Here is a 26,713-nt window from a genome sequence, read left to right as displayed (position 1 = left end):
TTTCAATACCTAAATTAAAAATAACGTTTATATTCAGTTTTTCCTGTGATTATTCATATTTAGTATATAATATGTCTGTTTTCCTTTGTTCAGAATGATACTTTTGCAGATTTTGATAGTATGACTGATCGCCTTCTGGATGAGATCATACAATATATTCAGATATATAGTCTAACAGTCTCAAAAATAAGGTAACTTTTATAATATTCTGTAATATTATATAACATACTTTTATGTCTCTATGAATTAGAGAAAAATTAAACAGAATTTGTGGTAGTTTTGTTGCGCTATTACAAAATATAGGAGACCACAATTCAGTTTACCTAATTTAAAGAGAAAAGAAAACATTTTAAAATTTTAGGGAAAGACCACCTTATTATATGATTCCATTTGTATGAATTTTCCAGAATTGGCAAATCTCTAGAGACAGAAGTAGATTAATGATTGCTTAGGGCTGGGCGAGATGGCAGATGGGAAGGCAGCTAAAGGATTTGGGGTTTTTTGAAATGATGAAAATGTTCTAAAATCTCTTGTGGTTGCACAACTCTGTGAATATACTAAAAACCATTAAATTATACCTTTTAAATGGATGAACGTTATGGTATGTGAATTATATCTCAATAAAGCTGTTACCCAAAAAAAATATTTTAGGGCAATGGATATATACAGACAAATGGAACAGCAAAAATACTTTCAAGGTTTCCTCACTCTACTTTGTGAGTCAGTTTTCCAGAAGCAAGATGATCAAAGCAATATAAGTCTCATAATTTAAGCAGATACTATAAATAGACATGGGAGAGAGGAAAAATATTTGTTTCCTCTAGTACAGTAGGACTTAAAGAAAAAGTCAAAACTAATCATTCTGCCTCAAAAAGTAGAATAATGATTACCTTCATATCCCAACTAGGTTAGAGGAAGAAACTGGCTCTGTATAACCATAAGCTTTTGAAAGAGTTTGTTTCCAGTTTGAAGTATGGAGAGTAAGAGCTAAAGAGAGATAAACAGGTTTTTATTTGAAGTCATTTAAAAAAAAATTTCATTTAAAATGGGGGATGCAAGTATATTAGGAGGGAGGAGGGACATATTTTCTGATTCTAATTATTCTCTTCATTTATAGATTTTAAAATATTTCTTATTTACTAAATTTTCTACAGTGATCTTTTATTCCTTTTATTCATTTATTATTTTATGATGAGAAAATATTTCAGTTTTTTCATTTATCCACAAACATATTGCCTCTTTTAGATTATATTATCAGTTATAATCAACCATTATTCAAAAGCCTGTTCTGGTTAATTGAGGACTATTAGTTACGGTCAAAACTCTTACCCCACAGCTTCAGGAACTTCAATTTGGGAGGGAAATTTATCCTGAGCTTCTCACTAGCTATATCGGTAAACCAGTTTAAGACAGCTTTCAAACTCTCTTCTTTCATTGTTAACTATCCCCAGGGACTAATATACCATCTATTGCATAATGATGATAAGTAAAAAGGCTCTTTTGATTTAAACTATTCCTTAATAAAGGTGAGGTGCTTTATAAATCTTAGAGAGTAGACCAGAAAATAAATGAAACAGTTATATAATTTTTCCTAAGTCATCCTTTATAGGTACAATTTCATTATTTTGTTTTAGATGATGACTTAACAAGTAATAATTGGCATGTGTGACTAAGGAGGCAAATTTATCATCTAGTCAATGTATAGTTACTTTTTAAATGTATTTATTTCTAAGCAGTTATAACTATGAATAAAAACTTTCTGATAAGTAATATCTTATTTCTATAGAATAAGCATTGAAATATATAGTAGGAATTTTCTACTACATTCTCAGGTTTTTTCCTTCAAACTGTAAGTTACATCATTTCAAAGTATCAAGCCATAGTTTTAAAACATATTAGAAATTTCCAAGTACTTAGTATTTCACATCTGTGTATAGAAGTATCAGGTTTAATATTTCTTTTTAAAATTAATACTATGGGAGAAATGTCTTTTTTTTTTTCTTAAAGCTTTATTGGACATTCGTTGGGCAATTTAATAATCCGTTCAGTGCTTACAAGGCCAAGGTTTAGATATTACCTCAACAAACTTCATACCTTTTTGTCTCTTTCTGGACCTCACCTTGGTACACTCTACAATAGCAGTGCTCTTGTTAATACAGGTAACAAGTTTTATTGTTCAGTGTAAAAAATATGTCATGGGGAGATAACTTAAATACAGATATAAAGTTTTCTGATATTTATTTAGAGCTGGCTTGTCACATACGTGGAATTTCATGAAACAAAAGATGTAGAAATGTTTCTATTTTGTCATGCACATGAAATAAGCTGATAAATGTCATTTCAGAAAATGAATATTATCATAGTGAGATGATATATATCAGAAGTGACAAGAGCATTTTTAACTAATTTTCATTAAACTTTCTTAATATTTTCAGTAAATGTTTATCTTATAAACAGGCTATTCTGTTGTTCCATCAGTTGAGCAGATAAAAATAAATGCCTATATTTAATATATTATAAAGTTACAAAATATTATATGTAGAATGTTAACTCTGATTTTGGTTTGATAACAATAAAGGGATGTTATAAGAAAATAAACTCTAAAATTTTTTAAAAAATAAAAGGAAAGTTAAGACCCCAATTTTGATTAGAATGAATAGTCTCATTAAAAAAAATCTGATACTTGATTTGCCTTTTGTTTGGTGTGGTTTTTCTCTTGGATTTTTAAAGTAGTTTTTATAGTTTAGTCCATTGATTCCCATTGTGAGAATAAATTAGATTTCATTCTGTCTCTTTTCATTGAGCCTTGAAACTCTTATTTCTGTTTTCTCTTTCACTTTCATTGACAAAGAAACCATACTATTTTCCTTGTATCCCATTGTATCAAAAAAACAGCTAGTTCTAGATTTCTATGTTTTTAAAGAGAGGACATGAAAAAGATGGAATCCATAAGTAACATAAAATAGAACCCAATATAAATAGGATACAATACTTTGAATTTCTTTCTTCATCAGACTTTTCCCAAATAGGCTTACAGTTACAGATTTAATCAATTAAAGAGTTTTTTTCTCTTTTCTTCCCCTGTTCCCCTCTGTAATATTAGAAGCAACAATAGTGGAAATTAATATTGCACAATCTTGAAAACCTGTCCCAGAGAGTGATTGAGGTGTCTCTTAATTAAGGGGAAGATGCATTTAAAGACGGGTAACTGATAATACAAAGAAATACAATTAAATATTAAACTTCAGGGGCACCTGGGTGGCTCGGTTGGTTAAGCATCTGAGTCTTGATTTCAGTTCAGGTCATGATATCAGGGTTGTGAGATAGAGCCTACTTAAGATTCTCCCTATCCTCTGCACCTCCCCTCTAGATAGATAGATAGATAGATAGATAGATAGATAGATAGATAGATAGATAGATAACTTCATTATATTCAGCTTTTACTAGAAAACATTAACCAATCGCTCCTCCTAAGAGTTAGTCCTTATACAGTTAGTCCGCCATAATTATATTTATCTCTAGACTAAACACTCAGTACTTAAGCATTTGGATCTACTACTGTGTTTGAAGTTTTTTCCGTCTCTGCTTCTTTACAATTTGAACAAATGTATCTAAAGGTACAGTATTCCCAAATTTGTCCTTAAACCATTATCTATTTCATTAGTGAAAGTGATAGAAATAGCAAGCCCTTTATCAACCACCATTAACCCATAGTTAACTTATATGTGTATGTTTATATTTGTTTTCAGAAAAAGGAAATATTTTACAAATATATTTTTTATTAAGAAAATGGTAGTTTAGTAGATGGCATTTTTGAAGTGAAATGTGTATTAAAGTTAATAATCTTGGCATATGTTACCATGTATTTCCAGTATTATTTACATATCATTTATAACTCTGTAGGTCTGTGGTTTATGCAGAAATGGAAAAAATCAGGTTCTCTTCTACAGTTGACCTGTCGAGATCACTCAGACCCTCGCCAAACTTTCTTATACAAGCTTAGTAATAAAGCAGGTAAGTATATAGTTAACGGTTTTGAAAACATTCACTTGGAAACCTTTTTAAAAAATCTACCTTTAGCAAAAAATTATCAACATGTCTTTCTGGTGATTAAAAATGTATCAGTCAGTTGTAATTTTTTAATAATGAAATAGTAGACTCAAAATTAACATGGTTGTTTGATTTTTTTTTTACACGATCATATTTGTGTTGTGTGAACACAGGTACTTTGAAATTATCCTAGGGGCTCCTGGGTGGCTCAGTCGGTTAAGCATCTGCCTTCAGCTCAGATCATGATCCCAGGGTCCTGGGATTGAGCCCCACATCAGGCTCCCTGCTAAGTGGGGAGCCTGCTTCTCCCTCTCTCTCTCTCTTTCTTGTTTTTATTTTTATTTTATTTATTTATTTTTTTTAATGATTTTTTATTATATTATGTTAGTCACCATACAGTACATCCCCGGTTTCCGATGTAAGGCTCGATGATTCATTAGTTGTGTATAACACCCAGTGCACCATGCAATACGTGCCCTCCTTACTACCCATCACCGGTCTATCCCATTCCCCCACCCCCCTCCCCTCTGAAGTCCTCAGTTTGTTTCTCATAGTCCATAGTCTCTCATGTTTCATTCCCCCTTCTGATTACCCCCCCTTTCTTTATCCCTTTCTTCCCCTACCGATCATCCTAGTTCTTATGTTCCATAGATGAGAGAAATCATATGATAATTGTCTTTCTCTGCTTGACTTATTTCACTTAGCATTATCTCCTCCAGTGCCGTCCATGTTGTAGCAAATGTTGAGAACTCGTTCTTTCTGATAGCTGAGTAATATTCCATCGTATATATGGACCACAACTTCTTAATCCAGTCATCTGTTGCAGGGCATCTCGGCTCCTTCCACGATTTAGCTATTGTGGACATTGCTGCTATGAACATTGGGGTGCATATGGCCCTTCTTTTCACTACGTCTGTATCTTTGGGGTAAATACCCAGTAGTGCAATGGCTGGATCATAGGGTAGCTCAATTTTTAACTTTCTAAGGGACCTCCACACTGTTTTCCAGAGTGTCTGTACCAACTTGCATTCCCACCAACAATGTAGGAGGGATCCCCTTTCTCCACATCCTCTCCAACAATTGTTGTTTCTTGCCTTGTCTATTTTTGCCATTCTAACTGGCGTAAGGTGGTATCTCAGTGTGGTTTTGATTTGAATTTCCTTGATGGCTAATGATTTTGAACATTTTTTCATGTGTCTGTTAGCCATTTGTATGTCTTCTTTGGAAAAGTGTCTGTTCATATCTTCTGCCCATTTTTTTATTTGTTTATTTGTTTCTCGTGTATTGAGTTTGAGAAGTTCTTTGTAGATCTTGGATACCAGTCCTTTATCTGTAGTGTCATTTGCAAATATATTCTCCCAGTCCGTGGGCTGCCTCTTAGTTTTTCTGACTGTTTCCTTGGATGTGCAGAAACTTTTAATCTTGATGAAGTCCCATAAGTTCATTTTATCTTTTGTTTCTCTTGCCTTTGGAGATGTGTCATGAAAAAGGTTGCTTTGGCCGATGTCGTAGAGGTTGTTGCCTATGATCTCCTCTAGAATTTTGATGGATTCCTGTCTCACATCGAGGTCTTTCATCCATTTGGAGTTTATTTTTGTGTATGGTGTGAGATAGTGGTCAAGTTTCATTCTTTTGCATGTAGCTGTCCAATTTTCCCAGCACCATTTATTGAAGAGACTGTCTTTTTCCCACCGGATGTTTTTTCCTGCTTTATCAAATATTAGTTGCCCAAAGAGCCGAGGGTCCATTTCTGGGCTCTCTATTCTGTTCCATTGGTCTATGTGTCTGTTTTTGTGCCAGTACCATGCTGTCTTTGTGATCACAGCTTTGTAGTACAGCTCGAAATCCGGCATTGTGATGCCCCCAGCTTTGTTTTTCCTTTTCAACAGTTCCTTGGAGATTCGGGGCCTTTTCTGTTTCCATACAAATTTAAGGACTGTTTGTTCCAGTTCTTTGAAAAATGTCCTCGGTATTTTGATCGGGATAGCATTGAAAGTGTAGATTGCTCTGGGTAGCATGGACATTTTAACTATGTTAATTCTTCCGATCCATGAGCATGGAATATCTTTCCATCTTTTTATGTCTTCCTCAATGTCTTTCAAGAGTGATTTATAGTTTCTAGAATATAGGTCCTTTATGTCTCTGGTTAAGTTAATTCCAAGGTAACGTATGGTTTTTGGTGCTATTGTAAATGGGATGGATTCCCTAATTTCTCTTTCTTCGGTCTCGTTATTCGTGTATAGAAATGCAACTGATTTCTGAGCATTGATTTTGTATCCCGCCACGTTACTGAATTGCTCTATAACTTCTAATAGTTTGGGAGTGGATTCTTTTGGGTTTTCCATATAGAGTATCATGTCATCTGCAAAGAGAGACATTTTGACTTCTTTGCCAATTTGAATACCTTTGATCCCTTTTTGTTGTCTGATTGCTGTTGCAAGGACTTCTAGTACTATGCTGAATAATAGTGGCGAGAGTGGGCATCCTTGTCGAGTTCCTGATCTTAAGGGAAAGGCTTCCAGCTTTTCCCCATTGAGAATAATATTTGCAGTAGGCTTTTCATAGATGGCTTTTATGAGATTGAGAAATGTACCTTCTATTCCTACACTCTGAAGGGTTTTAATCAGGAAAGGATGCTGTATTTTGTCAAATGCTTTTTCGGCATCGATTGAGAGGATCATATGGTTCCTGAGTCTTTTCTTGTTGATATGATGTATCACGCTGATTGATTTGCGAATATTGAACCACGCTTGCATCCCAGGTATGAATCCCACTTGATCGTGATGGATAATCCTTTTAATGTACTGTTGGATTCTATTAGCAAGTATCTTGTTGTCTCTCTTTCTTTCTCTCTCTCTCTGTCAAATAAATAAATAAAATCTTTTAAAAAATTATCCTAAATTTTTTAACATTTTTATAATTGAGTACGAATTGTAAGTCAGTTTTTGAACTGGGTTGCTGTGTGTCCTAGCCCTTCTGTCCTCTGCCCCAGTCCTCAACCCCACATATTCTTCTGCCTTCCTATTCAAGAACTATAAAACCTTTCTGGAAAATGTTAAAAACTAAACTACTTGAGGAGGAGGGGGCCAAGAAAGGGGGGGAGAGAGAGAGAATCTTAAATAGGCTCCACACCCAGCACAGAGCCCAGTGTGGGGCTCGGTCTCACCACCGTGAGGTCATGACATTGGCTGAAACCAAGAGTCAGACCTTGGAGCTACCGCCGCTACCTTCACTTCTATAAATGACTTTGTTTCCTAGGTTATCTATGAAAGTCAAGGCCATCAAGTGAGAACTTTCCTACTTCCTTTTTACCTACAAACATTAGCATACCTGTACTTTCATTCTAGTTCAGTAAAAGATGTACTTGTGGTCCAAGAATAATTTCCCTTTCTGTTTGTATCCTATTCCTCCTCTCCATCTTTAAACTCTCCCTTTTCAGTGGCTAATCCCTTAACATAAAGTTACTCCGTTTTCTCCCATCTTAAGTCATAATAATAATAAATAAATACCTCCTTTGATCACTGATTCTGTGTTTTTCTATTTCTCTTTTTTTATATACAAATTGAGCCTCTTGGGGAAAAAAAGCAGTTACTTTCACTACTTCCTCACCTTTTATTTCACTCTTCAATCCATTGTAATCTGTTTTCTGTCCTCACCATTCTGTTGAAGCTTGTCATAGCCAGTTATCTCTTTTCTTTCTTTTATTTGAATATGCTGGCATTATGACTTTTGAAAATACCCTTCTTCTTGAAATACTTTCCTACCTCCCATTCTATATCAGCCTTTCCTGGTTTTCTTCCATGTTGGCTCTCTGCTTCCTACATGGATTCCTTTTCTCTCCTTGCCCCTTAAATAGAGGTATTCTTGGGTTCCAGCTTCTGTCATCTGCTCTTCTCACTCTGTACATTCTTCTTTGACAGCATTGTTTCATATCCATCTTCACCATTGGTAGCTCAAATATATATATCTCTAGTTCAGTCCTCTAGGCTGTATTCTAGACTGATATGTCCAGCTTCCTACTAAGTACATTTACTTAGATGGTTCATGGTTACCTCAGATGCAGTGTTTTGAGATACCTCATCTTTCCCCTCAGTTTCATTTTTCTTGATTCCACATCTACCACCAACTGCCCAGCCAAAAACTTAGAAGTTGTTTTTTAGACTCCTCTTCTCAGTCTCCCCACACATCCACTTAGTTACTAAGTCCTGAAACATTCAGCCTTCTTTTATAGCAAATGGAGTCTTCTCTTTCTTTTCTTTGCCACTGCCTTAGGTCAACCATAGCTTATTGCTATGGCCTCCAAAACTGGTTACTGTCCCCCATCTCATTTTCTCATTAGATAAAATTATCTTCTAAAAATTAAATCAAACCATATTGCTCCTGTTTGAAAATCTTTTCATGGTACATTGTGGCTTTTAGGATGAGGTTTAAATTCCATGGCTTAGGGCATCAAATCCTTTATAATCTGGTTCCTGATTCTTTTACTAATTTCATATCCTACTCTGCCCATGCACACATCCTCTGTCTTAGTCATGCCACATGTTTTATGCTTGTATTCACCCATGCTTTTTCTACCACCATTCCTCCCCATGTGTTTACTCATCTTTTTAGAACCAATTCTCTCCATCTTCTAAAATTAAACATTACCTGCTATTAAAAGCTTTCTTGAGGCCCTCTCTGATTTAATGTTCCTCTATTCTCAGAGAACCCAGTAGATTGCCCAATATTTATGTTTATATCTTAGATCTTACACCTCCAGACTGACCTCATTAATGAATTCCAATCTTCATTTGTGTGCTAGACATCTCTACTTATATATGAAACATATGTCTAAACCTGAACATAGTTGTCTTCTTTTACTAACTCTTCTTTCATCATTTTTTAATGCTTCTAAATTACTTAGTTTGAAATACCTCTTCTTTGCATTCTACTTCCCAAGGTTGTTAATATTATAACTGAACTCTTATGGCATTATATATGAACCTCATTTACCATACCTGTTACAGTTTATCTCATATAGTCATTTTTATGTACCTTAACCTCCATTCCAGTAATAGTATCCATTTGTGACAACCCTTTCCCACTCCCCACATAAACACTCAGTATTTACTATATTCTTCCGCTTAGTAGATATTCAGTATAAACCCACTGCATCAATGAATGATCTTTTCAATACTATTTTCAGTGTCCAAAAGCAGGTCAATATTATATGGTAAGCTAAAAATCAAACCCATATATTTGGTGACTGATAGTTGCAAATTGGAAGTAACTTTTTAAGCCCTGCCCATTTAAATCTATTTTTTATCTTCATTCTTATCATGCATGTCCTCCATTCTGCTCTTGAAACATTTGATGTGAACACTGGATAGATTTACTAATTGAATAATGCCCACTTCACTGAGTGCTATTTAAGCCTTTTTAGGATTCCGCCTTAAATGCTGTTATTAATGTGAGAAAGAGATGTTGGAATGGTTATTTCGTGTATTGTCTGTTATTAGAATCAGTGAAATTTGTTCTCTTACAGGTCAATCTTTATGTTTCGTTTCTAAGAGTACAAAGCAACAACAAGTTATATACAGTACGCAGAAATATTTGCTTGATCCATTAAAGTACAAGATATGCCTACAAATCAAATCAAGTGTATAGTTCTCACGTGGGAAAAACTTACTGGCACTAACTAGAACTATTGTGTTTTAGGTACATGAAGTTTGTACCACTGCTGTTGACAAGTTAGGAAATAAAGGAAAGGCAAAACTGATTATAAATGTTCCCTGAGGTCTGCATATTTATACTGTATTTTATGAAGTAAAATTAGCAATAAGAATAGTAACAACATAAGAAAATAAAAATACTAAACAAGGCATAACTAAAATTTTACTATAAAAATTTGTAATCCATGGCCTTCCCCATCTGAACAGGTATTTGGACTGCTGTTTCTAATTATTAGTAGATGCGAGTAGATCTTTTGCACTTGAGTTATTTCTTAAGGATTAGTTCAAACTTTTGCGTACAAGTTATTCATTATTTGCCTTATAATGCATGGCAAGACTTGTACCTTCTCTCCAGTTGTACCAGCCTAACATCTGTTTAAGAGCCAAACCTTAAGTCATAAGTAGATGTCAGTCTTAGCTGAAAAACTGAGTAGGATACTTAATCTAAATAGACTTCAGTTTCTTCATTGGTAAAATGGGAATAATAGTATCTTCCTCACAAGACTATTAAAGGATTAAATGAGATAATACATGTGAAATGATTACCATTTTGAATAACACAAAACTCAGTAAATGTTAGATGGTAAAAATAGCTCTAAGTGAAGAGATGCCTGAGCTAAAATGAGATTAGTATTATAGATTATAAAAATTTGTTGGGGCACCTGGGTGGCACAGCGGTTAGGCGCCTGCCTTCAGCTCAGGGCGTGATCCCGGCGTTACGGGATGGAGCCCCACATCAGGCTCCTCCGCTATGAGCCTGCTTCTTCCTCTCCCGCTCCCCCTGCTTGTGTTCCTTCTCTCGCTGGCTGTCTCTATCTCTGTCAAATAAATAAATAAAATCTTTAAAAAAAAAAAAATTTGACTTCACATTACAATCACAAATCTGTTGTAGGAAATTTTCATAACAGAACTATTAAAAATTAGCTCATCTAAATGTCAGTATTACTGGCTATAAAAAATTATTCAAGTGACTTATTCAAATTGTATTTATGTTTTAAGATTTCTACTTGTACCCAAATATGAGTCTATTAATATACATCTGAATTGAATTAACATGAAAGAATACTGTTTTCTAATAATCATGAGCAATGCATTGGATAATACTAAAGTATAAGAATAAATAACAATAGCCAACACACATATGGCACTTACTATATTCCAGATCCTGTCTAAGCACATTATATACATATTAGTTTATTTAATCTTATTAAGAATTTTATTGCCCCATATTGCAGATCAGGACACTGAAACATAGAGAAGGTAACTTGTCTCAAGTCATAAAGCTAGTAAGCAATCATGAGTGTTCCAGTCATGTCATGTTTAGCCATGAATGCACATTTTCAGGAACTTTAGAAGCTGTTTCTAATTGCCATTTTAAATATCAACAAATATTTATGAATTGATTTTTAAATTACCACAGAGGTGGAGAAATTCTCTATTGAGCTATGTTATACCCTGGTTTTTTTGTTTTGTTTTGTTTTTGAGGGATTTTTGATCATCTAGAAAATTGTGAGAAATGAGTGGTCAATTCCTATACCTGTATAGGTATTCATATGTGTGTGTGTGTGTGTGTGTGTGTGTGTGTGTGTGTGTGTATACAAATATATAATTATATAATATATAATAATTTATAATCTTAATGTATGTATTTACTTCATTTACTAAGTAAATATATTTGGAGTCACATCAGAAAGATAAGTAAAACAGGAAAACAAAAGCAGTGTTTACTTAACTGGTAGGCTAGTCTCAGGTGTTGTAGGTTTTTTTTTTTTTAAGATTTTATTTATCTATTTGAGAGAGAGATCACAAGTGGGGATGGGGTTGCAGGGAGAGGGAGAAGCAGATTCCCTGCTGAGCAGGAAGCCGGGTGAAGGGCTCCATCCCAGGACCCCGAGATCGTGACCTGAGCCGAAGGCAGATGTGTAACTGACTGAGCCACCCAGGTGCCCCTAAGCCCTAGTGATAGTTTCTCTTTTATATTTTACCCTATGTATTTTTAAAAATACTTCTATAATTGACTTAGTTTGTATTTTACTGATAAAGCTATGAAGTCTCAGACGTCCTTGTGCAATTATTGCTTCTGTTTCTCCTGAACAGCCAATTTCCTGTTCTTTTGGGAAAGCGTAAAATAACCTGTCTGAAGCAAATTCCAGCCTTCTACTATGTTCCTTTTTTTATTCAGGCAAAGCCCCCACCCCGTGGGTCTTCCTTTTGAAACAGTCTTCTTCTCTGCAATGTATCACTAGTTAATAGCTTTCCTTAATTAAAAGCTATTTATTCTTTTAAAATAATAAATTATTTTAAAAGCATAAAATAATGTATATGATTTCTGAAACAATTGAGAAATGTTATATTTTTGTAAAAGTCATATTTATTGTGTATTGCCTTTTTTTGATGAACACAAAAGATCTACTAAAGTGCTAAGAAAATGTTACTTTTAAGAGGAAATTATCTATTTTGATTAAGGTGTTACAATTATAAACATTCATTAAATTTTTATAGCAACTTTTGACTAAAAAACCTTATTGCATTCTACAAATTTTACAGTATAGTTATGGCATACTAGTGTCTCAGCATTGAATATCAAAAGAAAGAAAAATATGAAGGAACTAGAACAATGTAGTAGGTAAAATGTATATTATATATAGATTTGGTGACACTAATGGTGAAGTAGTCAAGATCACATAAAGAGAAGGATCATGGACATTCTTGCATTCTGTAATGAGGGCTCAAAAATAGCCAAATGAGTATCTATTCATTGTTGGAATTGCAGAAACAAAATATCCTTATTTTAAGATTTTCCCCAAAACATCTGCTTAGCATCTCTTTACTAGCTGTTGAGTTCTGACTAAGAAAATATAATAATTTAAGAAATCTCCTGCTGTGCTACTATGGCACAAGATAATCTTTTCTTCCAGCAGATTACAGAGGTGTTTAATAATAGGTATCAATTGATTTGTAAGTTACATTTGGTATTTTGTTTTTGAAAGTGTAGGAAAGAATCAGCATCAGCTAACATTTTGGGAAGCAAATTCTTTCAAATGTATTTAAAATAAATGAGTAAAAATGAGAATAGTCTAATATTTCTTAGTATGTTTCAATTTTAAAAGCATAGGGTTTTCTTTACCTCCGCACTATTGACATTCTGGGCTGGATAATTCCTTGTCATCGGGGGTTGTCTTGTGCATCATAAGATGTTTAGTAGCATCCCTAGCCTCTACCCAGTAAATGCCAGTAGCACACACCCCCTCCATGCTTTCATCCTCCCATACCCCCTGGTTGTGACAACAAAAATGTCTTCAGATGCTGCTCGATATCCTTTAAGGTGCAAAGCCACCAGTTTAGAACTACTGCTTGAGCCAATTCCAGAGAATAAACAGAAAATGAGTCAACAGGAATTACTTTAGAAGTCATTAAAATTTTTAGAAAAAAAATGGGTTGCCAGAAGTATCAGGAAGACTAAAATAATGAAGATGAAAGTTACCATACCATTACAATGTTCAGACATAAATCATGTTGTTATACAGTCCAGAAAAATATTGAAGATTTACTTTAATCTTTTTCTTGGTACCTGAAAAGTAACTAATATATTCAGAAATTTTTTAGCTAAACTGTCTCATTCTATAAATGGGGAACTGTTGTTTTCCCAAGTTAGAGGTAACTTTTCAATCTAGAATTAGGCATTTCAAGGGCTGAGTGAAGTGCTAACCGAAGGCCAGTTAACTAGGTCATCTTTGAGCAGGTAGAATCAGTGTAGGTGCGGAGAAGATGAACCTAGAATATAAGCGTCCCCATAAAGACTTCAGACACTTTCATTTGCTAGACTTCAATATAGATGAAGTACTTCTGTAATTCCCACCAGCATTGCAACCCTGGGGCCTACCAAGTTTCACTTTGAGTTTCTGCCCTCTCTAGCCAATGCTGTTAGACAGGAATTAAAACCAAAAGATTCGAAAAGAGTCATAGTCTATTTAACTGACTTGGTTCTTGGCTAATACAAAAAGTAAACCTCCCATGCAGAAGCACAGTATTAGAATTAATACCTTGTTGTTGAAAAACTGTTATTAAAATTAGACTACTAAATTTAAAATGTATTTTTAAAGTATAGTACTGTCTTAGAAATCACATTTAGAAATGACAATATAGTATATTTATATCAGTGTCAAGATCTTTGATTTTATTTTTTTCATCATCATGAAATCTGAGAATTAAAGGTTTTCTTAGAAATCCCCTCATCTAATCTTTATTGATTTTGCCTATTTCCATTTGGCTGAGCTGTCTGCACCTGCAGAGACACAGACACTTCCCTCAAGGAACTCAGTCCGAAGCAGTGATCTCAACCTGAGTGTCATTTCCTTGTAGAAGCATATCAGAATCTCTGCAAGGAGCTATTATTTTGAAAAATATATTTCATATAATTTTTTAATGTAGTGCCTATTGTTCTTAGAATATATACTATAGAAATAAAGCAGTGCCAAGAAATGGGGTGGTCATTGCAAAGGAGTATAAAGTCCAAGAGCAGGTTCATTGATTTTTTTTTAATAAGAGATATTACAGTGTTTTGCATATTAATAAGAATGATTCGTACAAATGAAAAAATTGATGATGCAAGAGAGGGATGGGACAGCTACTAGAGTCATGTCCTTAATGGGCAGGAGGGAATGGCACCTAGCATTCTAGTGAATCCGTAGAAGAGCAAGGGCAGAACATGAAGCTACCGTATGATAGGTTGGTTTGGTTAAGGTAGGAGTATGTGGATGTTCGTTTCTGATTCTTCTATATTCTCAGTGAAATAGGAAACAAGGTCATCAGGTCACAGTGAAGAGGGGATAGAAGATGCTGGTGGTTTGAGGAAAAATAGTCATTTAGGAAAGTACAAAAATGAATGTTGCCTAGCAAGGCTGCCACAGGGTGTGCACTGCACAGCTCCAAGGAGTGTTATTCATGTGGACTGTAATATGAATGGTGCCCCTTGAGTTGTGCAGTATGATGAAGTTCTTTATGGAGAACACAAATATACATCTTTCATCTGTGCTGTTACATAAGCTGCTTTCATGCAGCTTGGGATAAAATTTCAGTAAACAGCATCATACTTAGATTCAAAAAGCACAGTACCAGGGCACTTGGGTGGCTCAGTCAGTTGACCTCGGGGTTGTGGGATGGAGCCTGGTGTTGGGCTCTCCACTCAGCGGGAAGTCTGCTTCTTCCCTCCCTCTCTGTCTGCCCCTCCCCTAGCTCCTGCTCTCTCTATCTCTCAAATAAAATCTTTAAAAAAAAAAAAAAAAAAAAAAGCACAGTACCTAGAACAACTTGGGTAGAAGTAAAGATGATGTACTGTAGGACAGTGGCTTTCACATTTTTAACTTGTTTACCCCTTAAAAGAATTTTGAAAAAATATGTACCCCTTGTATAATTTTAGGGTGACATCTAAAAATATTTCCTATAATTTTAAAGAGCGGCAGAGGATATATTTTCTGGCATATCAGGTAGTATGTATTTGCTGTAATTATATTTTCATAAAAATATAAAAAACAACTTACTCAGTTGGAGTTACAGATTTAGGTCATTCACCTGATAGAAAATGTGTGCCATAAAATCTAATTAGCAAAGCTAATTCTTATTGTCAACAGTCAAAGCAAACTTTTTGTCAGAAAATGTTAGATTTCATTTATATTTTGCTTCATTCCCCCAGAGACTTTTACACCTCCAGCCATACACCATAATAAAATCTGAAATAGATTGGACAAATACCTTTCTCTAATGAAGTGGGAGAACAAGTCATTTTTAGGAAAGCACTCATACAGAAATTGGGATCTAGAATTCAGTTCCCTTAAAGCTATACATGCCCGTCCTCACCATCTAGAGTTGTTGTTTTTTTTTTAATTGAAGTATAATTAACATATAGTGTTGTATTAGTTTCAAGTATGGAAAGTCTACAATTACCCTTGAGGGTAAATGTGTACCAGTAGCACCTCTGCTCTAGGACACATAGATGATTCCCAGAGTAGCACTAATACTACATTAGTGTCAAATGTTGCCAAAAGTAGAATTAATTTGTCACACGAAATGTGAGAATGAAGGGGAAAAAAATCAATTTTTCTTGATATTTTTCTAAAATATTTTAAATGTTTGCATAATTGTGTATTATAGACATTTGATTATTCCACTTGTATCCCTAGAATTTTATATATCCAAATTGCCACAAGGTGTTATCTTGTCATTGAGAAAAAGGGAGGATAACCTTTTATTTGACATAGAGGGTATAAACGGTCTCACTTGCCTGTGTGTGAATCTAGGATGTCTCATTATTGGGATCGTAAGTTCCAAGAGAGAAAGGGGTGTCTACAAAGGCTTCCTGTATTCTGTATTCCTGTATCCACAGTAGTCCCCACAATTGGCCTATTTCTAAGAATCTGAATTTCAGTAGGCAAAAAGTATCAAATTTTACTCTGGAATGTTCCAGAACAAAATTATATGCCCTAAAGTAAACACCTCAATTCTAATGTATTGTCATTATTGGTTTGTATCTTATTTAATAACCACATGAATTTTTTATTGTTTATTATTTACTTACTACTAGAGCTACATAGTAAAATTAGAACATTATGGGTAGTAAAGTGGTCAAGAACCTGGTTTCAGTACTTAAAAGTGAGTTAATTCAAAGTATCACAAGCCCTAAATTCCCTTAATTTACTAAAAAAAATGGACCTGATTAAAGTCTATGGATGGATCACAAAACCCATTATTATATTGAAAAATCTTAAGTATGTATCCTGTTAACATCATACTTAAGTAAGGGAAAAATAATAATACTAGTCAAGAGTCAAATGAAAATATAAAGTAAAAAGCTTCAAATGGTTTCATATAGAGTGTTTTGTTTGTATGAAAAAATATTATTTTACTTTGGAAAGTAAGAAAGTCATAAGATACTTCCTGTAGCACCTAATCTCACCCATACCCCTACACCACCACATCACAATCCTTGCCTCACTCAGTGCAAGCATACATTTCTCATACCAGCACATACCAGTACATTGTATGTACAATGAAGGTAGGGGGTTTTTTTTGTAGATAATACATAGAAATTTGGAGAAAGAATTCATCAGATGTAAAAAGTCATTAATGTAAAAAGTCATTAATTTATGGTCCCTGGGTGGCTCAGTCAGTTGAGCATGGGACTCTTGGTTTCTGCCCAGGTGGTCAGATCAATCCGCTCCACCGCCCCCACTCTCAGGGAGTCTGCTTCTCCCTCTGCGCCCCCCCCCCCCCCCCCCGTGTGGGCACAGGCTCTGTCTCTCTCTCTCTCCCTCTCAAGTAAAGATTTAATGTATGTATGTATGTATTTGAGAGGGAGAGAGAGCATGAGTGGGGGGAGGGACAGAAGGAGAGGGAGCAGCAGACTCCCTGCTGAGCAGGGGGGCGGGAGGCACAACTCCACCCCAGGACCCTGAGATCATGACCTGAGCCAAAGTCAGACATTTATCAGATTGAGCCCGCCAGGTGCCCCTATAAATAAATAAATAAAACATTTTTTTAAAAGTCCGTAAACTTAATACTACTGAGGAAATAAAATTTTCTGGTCACTTAATATCATAATTAAGTTATTTTAAATCTGGTTGCATTATAATTCAGTATTTTTTCTTCATAGGGCTTCATTATTTCAAAAATGTTGTGCTAGTGGGATCTCTACAGGATCGTTATGTTCCTTATCACTCTGCCCGCATTGAAATGTGTAAAACAGCTTTAAAGGACAAACAGTCAGGTAACTAAATTAGAAGTATTTCATCTCCATTTGTTTCTCTGACAATGCGCGCCATTGTGGTTTGTTTGTATTTTACCAATTACAAATGAAGTTAAAACTTTTTCATATGTTAATTGATCATGTTTATTATTCTTTGAAATGCCTGCTTATGACTTTGAATCATTATTTTATATGGAGTTACTTATCTATTTCTCAATAAAATCTCTCTATATTCAAAAAAAATATTTCAAAGAGTTGTAACTACACGTGAGCTTTTTCCCAAATTTTTCTTGTAGTCACTTTCTTCCTTTTCTCTTTTTTCTTTTCCACCCACTGATATTAACAGCTATCCTTCCTCTCTTTTTCTTCCTTTCTTTTCTCCTGCCATGAGATTTTTTTTTTTTAAGATTTTATTTATTTATTTGACAGAGATGGAGACAGCCAGCGAGAGAGGGAACACAAGCAGGGGGAGTGGGAGAGGAAGAAGCAGGCTCATAGCGGAGGAGCCTGATGTGGGGCTCGATCCCAGAACGCCGGGATCACATCCTGGGCCGAAGGCAGACGCTTAACCGCTGAGATATTTTTGCCAATAAAACAGTCACTCTTATGCAAGAGTTCTTTTTTCTGATTATAAATGCTCTCCATTTTGTTTCCTCAAAAGTAATCTGTAATTTGATTTCTTCTGGATTATTGGGATTGGTGATTATGGTAATGATCATGTTCCATGTTCTGCTGTATCTTGCTTTTAGTCAAAGATGTCAGCAAAGACTTACCTCACTTTAATAAAGTAATAAAGATTTTATATATTTTTTCTTTTGCCATTTTTGAATAACAAAAGAAATTTAAATCATAGCTATTTAGAACCAGAAAGAGAGTTGGGTCCTGTTTGCTTATTTTATAATTGAGGCCCAGAGATGCTAAGTGTCTGATCGAAAGTCACTGGTGATTAATTAATTACAGGCTTAGGGCAAGAACTTGGGTGTCCTGCCTCCCCATATTTGCTCAGTTCCTTTTTTGGAATGAGGCTGATTTTTAAATGAACTCTTAATCCTTTGCTTTTTTCCACATTTTAACAGTGGACAGCCTCTTTAGGCAGGGAATCTCTCTTATGCACATTTGTATTGGCATTGCCTAGCATGATGCCTGGCACATAGTAGGTACTCTATTCATTTAACAAGTATCTTTTTTCTTTCCTTTCTTTTTTTTTTTTTTTTAGCATTTTGTGACATTAGAATAACCTCTTTTTCCCCCTTAACTTCTGTTCTAGCAAGGGACTTAGGGAAAAATTCAGAAGAGATTTAACTTTCCGATGGGTCACAGAAACTAGAGAAATGTGCTTTGTTTTAACAGAGATTCTGTGCCAGTGGGGGACAGGGAGAATTTAATAAAGACAGGTTTGGACTTCTTCCTATGTAAAAATGTTTTTCAGATAGCATGGAAGCAGAAATCCAGCTTGACTCACAGTGAAAACTAAGAGAAGGAGGTGGGGGTAAAAAGTTTTCTATGGATCTATCTGATGTTAATCTCTCTCTTAAATACCTCTCTCTCCTTTCTCGGAATGTACTTCTATATACTTTTCCCTTCTCATGATTCCTCAGGGATAAACCCTGCCTCTCCTCAGAAATTTGATACTTTACTCCCTAAAATTCCATGGATATGTGTTGGCACTCCTCTATAGTATTATTAGTAGTGCATAAGCATTGAAAACTGTTTCGCCCTGTAAGGCAGTTTGTGCCTTTATGTGTATCTGACCTTCATCTTTTATACTGTGAATGACCTCAATTAATTCATTGTAAGAATTAGCCAAAAAAGATGGAGAGAGAAGCACAATTTTGGAATTAAAAGCAGAACCAAGCATTAAATAAACCCTTAGACCAAAGAAAAGGGCCCTGTCTGATCTTTGAGTCAAATTCACATTGTTCTTCTGACTGCAAGAAGTTGCTGTTTTTTCTCAGAATAATATGGAAATATGTGGAATAATGTTGAATGCCACAGAAACATTTTTAAAGTACTTGCTATGGGTTCAAGTTTTAAAAGTTATAAAAGGCTTTTTTTTTTTTTTTAGTAGACACACAATGTTACGTTAGTTTCAGGTGTACAAGGTGGTGATTCAGTTTTTCTATAAATTATGCTGTGCTCATCACAAGCGTTGTTACCATCTGTCACTATACAACACTGTTACAGTATCACTGATCATTCCCTGTACTGCGTAAAAGGCGAAATGTCTTAGCATGGCTACCTTAATTTCATAATGATTTAATAAATCATAAGTGACTTAATGTTGAATAAAACTATTTGCTCTGTTATATCCATTGCTTTGAATTAAAAGTATCAAATTGATAATAATTTACAATATATCTATTATTTTTACTTGGCCAGATAATGTGGTTATTTATATTTTTTATAAAACAGTCTCAAAAATGACAGTATAAGAAAAAGAAAATCTTTTAAAAAGCATTCTTCTGCTTTAAATAGAAATAATATAACTAAATTTCATTAATTATATAAAACTTGGCATAGAATTTTTTTCAGTTATTCATGTGAACTAATTTTCCTGTTTTCTCTTTGTTCCGTAGGACAGATCTATTCAGAAATGATCCACAACTTGCTTCGCCCAGTTCTGCAAAGCAAGGACTGTAATTTGGTTCGATATAATGTCATCAATGCATTGCCCAATACAGCTGATTCACTTATTGGGAGAGCTGCACACATAGCTGTTCTGGATTCAGAAATATTTTTAGAGAAATTCTTTCTGGTTGCTGCCCTCAAATATTTCCAATAGGATAAAAACATTGTTAGAGACTTGATAATTACCTCATTCAACAATGATTCAAATATGTATTATATTAAACTGTAGATGCTGATAAGTTCTAAGAAATATTTATACCTTTTTATATGGAAGATAATTTATATCATCCATGTTTAGAGCTTTTTACATCAACTTTACTTTCTAGGTAATGTGGCTGTGCAATATTTTTTTAATTTTATCTTTTTACTTTTCTATTACTTTTTCATATATTTTGCTACATAAGTATTTCAGTGAAACTTTAAGCCCACATGTATATCTGATTGTTTATTATTGGCTTTTCACAATCCTTACATCAGACACATCATACTAGAGGCCATTTATTGCAAAAATAGCATGGGATTTTAAATTTTCTAGTATTGGGGTATTATTTAGTTAATTATAAATTTTACTTTTAACATTTTACTATGTTTTAACTGGAAATAAAATTATGGCTGCTAAAGTATATTTTTTGAGATCAACTCTAGCCCTGTCAAACCAGGAAGTTCATATATGACAATGTTATAAAAGTTTTCTATAAAAGTCATTATTACTGTTGCTATTAAACATATGTCATGCCTATTAAAATATATTTTCTACAGTAATTTCAACATTATTTCTCATATTGACTTTTATTACTGGAACTTTTTCATGTTCATGTTAGCAGCATCTAGAAATTTTTGGAATGTTTGAATGCCCTCTGCTTTGATTTGGTTGGAATTTTGCTATATTTGGTAGTGTTGCTTGAAGTTTCTGACTACATTTCTTCAACTTTTTTCATGGACTTCTCTTGTATGTACATAATAATTAAGTGTTGAAATTTATGAAATACTTTTATGAATTTAGATAATTTTTAAATATTGTTAAAATTTGTTGAACTAAAAAGTAATGTAAATAAAATAATTCATGTTAAAAATGGAACAAAATAATTAACATGTTTGGATGACAGAGATGCAAATGTTTTTGATATATGAAGATGTTAAGTCGTTTGACTTTACTAAAGGTGCTGAATAGCATTAATTTCACTATTTTCCTTTCCTGTTTTACTTGTGAAAATAATAATGCACTAAGGGTGGATAGGTCTGTTTGCATTCGCCAGTTGTGATGGACGGAGGTTTTTGTAAGTATGTGTTGTATAATTGATGCATGTTTTATTTTTAGCATTGTGTTATTGCCTCTGGTGTTAATAAATGAACAAGTGACTATCTGGAGGAACAGCTAAAACACTTGCTTATTTTCAGAACACTAGGGGTATATTTTTATTTGTAATTGGGCAGACTGTGTTAATTAATCATATAGACCAGCATGATTATCTAACTTACAGCCTTTGTATTTTTATAATTTATGTCTTTTGCATATATTAAGTAGTTAAAAGGTATTTCATTGGCTCTCCATAATCCTTTACTTTGTGAAAGTATTTGAAAATTCAATGAACTGACTAAGCAATTATATACCAAGTGCATTATAACTTGAAAATACAAATATATGCATTAACCACCACATATTTTTGCCACACACATTTTTCATCTTCACATACCTTGGCCCTGAGTTTGAAATATGCTTATTCTAAGTTTGAATAATCTTCCAGGTTTATCAAAGGACTCATTCTTACTCATAATCATATAATTGTATTTGAGGGTAAATTGTTCTTATGATTGTAGTTGGTTGATTGGTTGTTGGTTGTTTTGACACAGTTTTTAAAAGTGTATTAATGATCATTGTTTAAAATCTACCAGATTTCACTTCTCATTTGCCAGGGAAACTATCATATGTTACCTCCAAATTTAGATTGCAGGACTGGAGTGGGGGTTCTGAGGGAAAGGGGAAGTGATTATCTGAAATAGAATAATTGACTTTTAGAGAATGAATCTCATTAAAGTATACATATACCTATATGAATTCTTGTTGCAAACAACAACAAAAACAATTATGAATAAGCAGAAAAATAATTTAATGCAACAATATTAGGTAGCTCACAGAATTGTTGGAAATGCTGGAGAATGAACTTTGGAAAACAGATAGAAACTAAGGGAAGCTAAATGACCAAAATCGTAGCCAAGTTCTGACCTCAAGAAGAACTGGAAGTTTGTGTATAAATCTACTGGCAGTGGTGCCTCTGAAAACTGGATTCCAAACACTCCAGATTCAAAGTCTGATGGGTATGACATCAAAGATGGCAAGTGTGTCTGACCTTCTGAGCTTCCACAGTAGAAGATGGGACCATTTCTCTCACAAGATCCACCAAACATATGAAATGGGTTTGATGACTGAACACCAAATATAGAAACATCAGAGATCTATTATAGTCCCATTTCTTTCCAATATCTACATATACCACTTCTCCCATATTTAAATATTTACGTAATACTAACATAATATGATTATCCCTCATCTACTTTCTTTTTTTTTTTTTTTTTAAGATTTTTATTTATTTATTTAACAGAGACAGCCAGCGAGAGAGGGAACACAGCAGGGGGAGTGGGAGAGGAAGAAGCAGGCTCATAGTGGAGGAGCCTGATGTGGGGCTCGATCCCAGAACGCTGGGATCACGCCCTGAGCCGAAGGCAGACGCTTAACCGCTGTGCCACCCAGGCGCCCCCCTCATCTACTTTCAAGTCCAGAATCTCCATGTGATGTCCATTCCTCTAATTCTGTAATGATGTCTCCATAGTATGTAACCCATAGACAAAATTGTCACCTACCCACAATCACGCCTATATGCAATAATAGTATAAGATAGGAAAGAAAAGGGAAAATATTAAATATATATGCATATGTATGTAACAATGAGGAAGAAAATATACTAGAGCAGGGCTTTGCCAATTTCCTTGCTGAGAATTACCTGAATTAGTTGTTAAAATACAAATTTCAGAGCCGTATAACAGATGAACTGAAACAATATCCAGGATAGGGTTTAGGAGCAGAATGCTTTGTCCCAAAGGTCTCTGATTTAAATTTAAAAAAGACTATGCTAAATACAGTCCTCAGTTCTGCCACTGGCCATGAGCTAGATGGTTATGACTTACCACTGCCACTTTCTCCCTGTTTCCTTTGTGTTCAACCAGTATCTCGGTGGATGAGATTTCTTTACCTAGTGCCTAATCCAAGTATCTGAGGCTTGAGTGCTCTTGCCTATATATGGTTGCAGATGTTTGCTTAATTTTTATAATTCAACATGGTATTAAGAGGAGGTATTCCAGGAGATAAGATTTCCCAAGCTCTAATCAGACTCCTCTCCCTACTCCCTTTTCTTCCGTGGTCATTAGGGCCAATCACCCCAACTAGTGCCATAACCACTTTTTCTAACTCCTTACCTAGAGGAATGAGCTAAAATGACCAGGTTACAATCCCAACCTCCAATGCAGAGAAAACATTGTATCCCCTTACAGCCCACTCTGGGTGTATGCCAGACAGAATCTGGAATCATGGAGATGGATGGCAAGAGCAGTGAAGGGTCTAAGATCTTATCCTACTTGTAGGCATGCTTGCTACAGTTAAATGGATGCTGACAGGAAACTGCCGGGCACAGAAGACTATCACAGCAAGATAGGGCATCAGCATATTTGCACTAGCTCCTGGAGCCCCAATTCCCACAGTGATGCAGAGTGCCCGATGCCACCTCTACACACAATGGGTTGCATCACAGGAGAAAAGTCCAGGGCCAAGGGCCAAGCATTTTTTGAACAAGCAGCAAACAAGCCAGTCTCTTTTCCCCAAGAGGAACAGCAGTTAAATGGTAGTAATGCTGTATTTAAATGCCTATATGACTAGCTACAGAAATTGCTCAGTTTGAGGACATGGATAAGCCTTGCCATTGGTAAAGTCAACAATAATATGCAGGGATGCCCAGGACCCATGTGGGGAGATTGTCTCTCCCCACAATGGAAAGCAAAATATATGGACAGTGTATCAGATGTAACAAGATATTAGTCCTTCTACTATTCTTTGGATCCTGTTCTTCTGTCTATAGAAGAGATATCACCGAAGATACTGTTACATCATTGGGAGCATATGCCAAGTACTTTAGGACAACATCCCAAAGTGTATTTTCTCACCTTGTTACAAAAGTAAACGTTCAGTAGGGCTGTCCGTTATTCTATAAGACCAGTTGCTTCTGGACTGACGGGATATATAAGGCTTGTTAATCCCACAGGCATCAGTATTCTACGTTTTTCACAGGAAAGTGAGTTCTTTGGTAAGAAGCAATGTTGTATGAAACGCTATATAAAGTGTATGAATATAAGGTATTCACTAAGTCCACAGCAAGTATGTATAAAAGAAGCATAAGTCAGGGAAGCCAATCCAAACGCAGTATAATTGTTCCTATACAACTAGTTACTCCTTCATTGTAGTAGGATTCCTGCCACCCAGGCTATGTTATCCTATATCAGGGGGACAGACGGCTCACTGCAAGTAGTGGTGCTAGCCAATCAGTCTTGGCAGGGAAAAAGACCTTGTTAAAATCCATGCATGGCTATGCCACCATGGCTACCCGATTATGGGTCCAGCTGTGGTGAGGGAATGAGGCTGACTGATGTCTATGGAGTGGGTCACTGTGGTAGGCAGCCTCTAAAATGATCTTCAGTGATCCCCATCTGCTGGTATTCACCCTTTGTGTAATCCCCTTCCTTTTGAGAGGGTGCTGGATATACTGACTCACTTCTAATAGAATACATCAAAAAGAATGCATCACTTCTAATGATAGAATACATCAAAACTTGAAATGAGATTACAAAAATACCGTGGTTTCCACTTCAGTAGTCTTGTTCTCTCATTCATTCTGTGGAAAACCAGCTTCCATATTTGAGATGACCTTTAAAGAAGCGCACATAACAAGAACTGAAAGAGGCCTCCTGTCCAAAAGCCCACACAAAGCATTAAAACCTGCCAATAATCGTACTAGTAAGCTTGGAAGCAGATCCTCCCCTAGTTGTGCCTCCATATGAGACTGGAAACCCAGCTAAGAGCTTGACTGCAAACTCCCTTAAGACCTAGAGCCAGAGGCACACTGGCTCCTGCATTTTTGACCCACAAAAACTGAGAATAAGTGTTTATTGTTTTAAGACAAAATTTTGGTTTAATAGTTATGGAGCAATAGATAAGTAACACAGTAATCTTATTCTGATTAAGAGCCCTTGTGAAATGGGAGCTTTTTTGGGGGGGGGGGGGAGTAATGAGATCCAAATATTCTTATGTTTGGGGGCGATTTTGAGACATCCTATTCCAAAGAACTATTCCAAATCCTTTACAGTCCAGTGTTTGACCAAAACTTGACTACACCAGTGCCCATGAAATGATGTAGATCTTTATCTCAAGCCACATCTCCTTCCAGGCAAAGGGTACAGGACAAAGTTTTAGCCTCTTAGAGGATCTCTCTCTCTGCAGTTCCTTGAGGGCCTCTGTTAAATGGGGCTCTAAATGCCAAGGCAGTCTATTGATAGCTAAGTTAGAATATTTAGCAAAGCTATCCCTAATCTGGCTTTGAATTTTTTTTCCTCAGTCAACTGATCACAAGGAACTGATCAATAAACTGTAGATATGAACTAAGGGTCAAAAGTATTTGTGGGAGCTAACTGCTAATGAAAATTGCTTGGGTTTTGTTCTGGCCCTGTTTTGTATATAATACTTTTAGTAAAAGGACTCCTTACCTAAGAGGATCAGATAACTCCCAGTTCATGATGAGAAATTCAGATAGCAGGGTCACCTAATGTCACATTGTCAGGCATTGCCGGAGCCCAATAGCTAGCCAAGAACTTTTCTGAAAAATAAAAAAAAAATAAATAGCGACCTGCACTGTGATTCTGTAAGGATTTCCACAAACTACATAAAGCCTCCCGATCTGCCACATATGCTCCAAAAGTCATTGGAACTGCTGGAATTTATGGGCCAACTGGCAGAGTTCCTTCCACTGCAGCCTGGACCAGATGGCAAGCCTTTTCTTGCTCTGCTCTTCACTCGAAACTGTCATCTTTCAGGTCATCTGGTCAATGAGTCAGAACTGACGAATTAGGAGCTCACTGAACAACTAGATAGTTAAAAAACAAAAGAGAACTGAAAAAGGAAAGAAGGCTACTATTAACACCGGCATAAGAGTTAAAGGTATCTTCATCTTTGTGTACTATAAAAAGGATTTTTCAAGAGACCTCTGCCTCAGATTAAGAGGAATATACGGAGTTATTCCCTCATCCAACCTCAGCCATGATTTGGGATTTTAATCGACACGGAGGTCAGGGTAGTTTGAGTCCGTCTTCGCGAGAACCTGACGCCCTCCATGCCGCTTTCTCTACGGACAGCCCTGGACAGGAGCACGGATCGCCTCGGAGCTCCCGTCCCGCCTGGTCACACGCAGGCCCCGCCCCTCCACACGCAGGCCCCACCCAATCACACGCAGGCCCCGTCTCACGAGACCTCCGCTCCTCCTGTGGG

General features: G+C 35.5%; 1 protein-coding gene and 1 long non-coding RNA gene across 9 annotated transcripts in view; one reads left to right on the top strand and one right to left on the bottom strand.

Annotated features, from left to right (window-relative positions):
• FAM135A (family with sequence similarity 135 member A) overlaps positions 1-21,494 on the top strand; it is a 126,008-nt gene extending 104,514 nt beyond the window's left edge. For all 8 annotated transcript variants that reach the window (XM_045803282.2, XM_045803272.2, XM_045803291.2 and 5 more), the window contains 5 exons: positions 94-191; positions 2,008-2,159; positions 3,904-4,014; positions 17,410-17,523; positions 20,079-21,494. In XM_045803282.2, coding sequence (XP_045659238.1) covers positions 94-191; positions 2,008-2,159; positions 3,904-4,014; positions 17,410-17,523; positions 20,079-20,284 — 681 coding nt within the window. In that variant the 3' untranslated portion in view covers positions 20,285-21,494. The remainder of the gene's footprint in view (positions 1-93; positions 192-2,007; positions 2,160-3,903; positions 4,015-17,409; positions 17,524-20,078) is intronic.
• On the bottom strand, positions 6,692-26,709 carry LOC148107501 (uncharacterized). Its single transcript, XR_015722254.1, has 3 exons — positions 25,936-26,709; positions 25,029-25,100; positions 6,692-6,908 (listed from the first exon to the last, which is right to left on the bottom strand). It is a non-coding gene; the product is annotated as an uncharacterized LOC148107501 (long non-coding RNA).
• Positions 26,710-26,713: the final 4 nt, after the last annotated feature.

Source organism: Ursus americanus, chromosome 29 (assembly GCF_024610735.1).
Source record: "Ursus americanus isolate L20-20 chromosome 29, mUrsAme1.1.p, whole genome shotgun sequence".
Classification (NCBI taxonomy): domain Eukaryota; kingdom Metazoa; phylum Chordata; class Mammalia; order Carnivora; family Ursidae; genus Ursus; species Ursus americanus.
The sequence above is the reverse complement of the archived record's forward strand: the minus strand, read 5'-3'. Positions and strand labels throughout refer to the sequence as shown.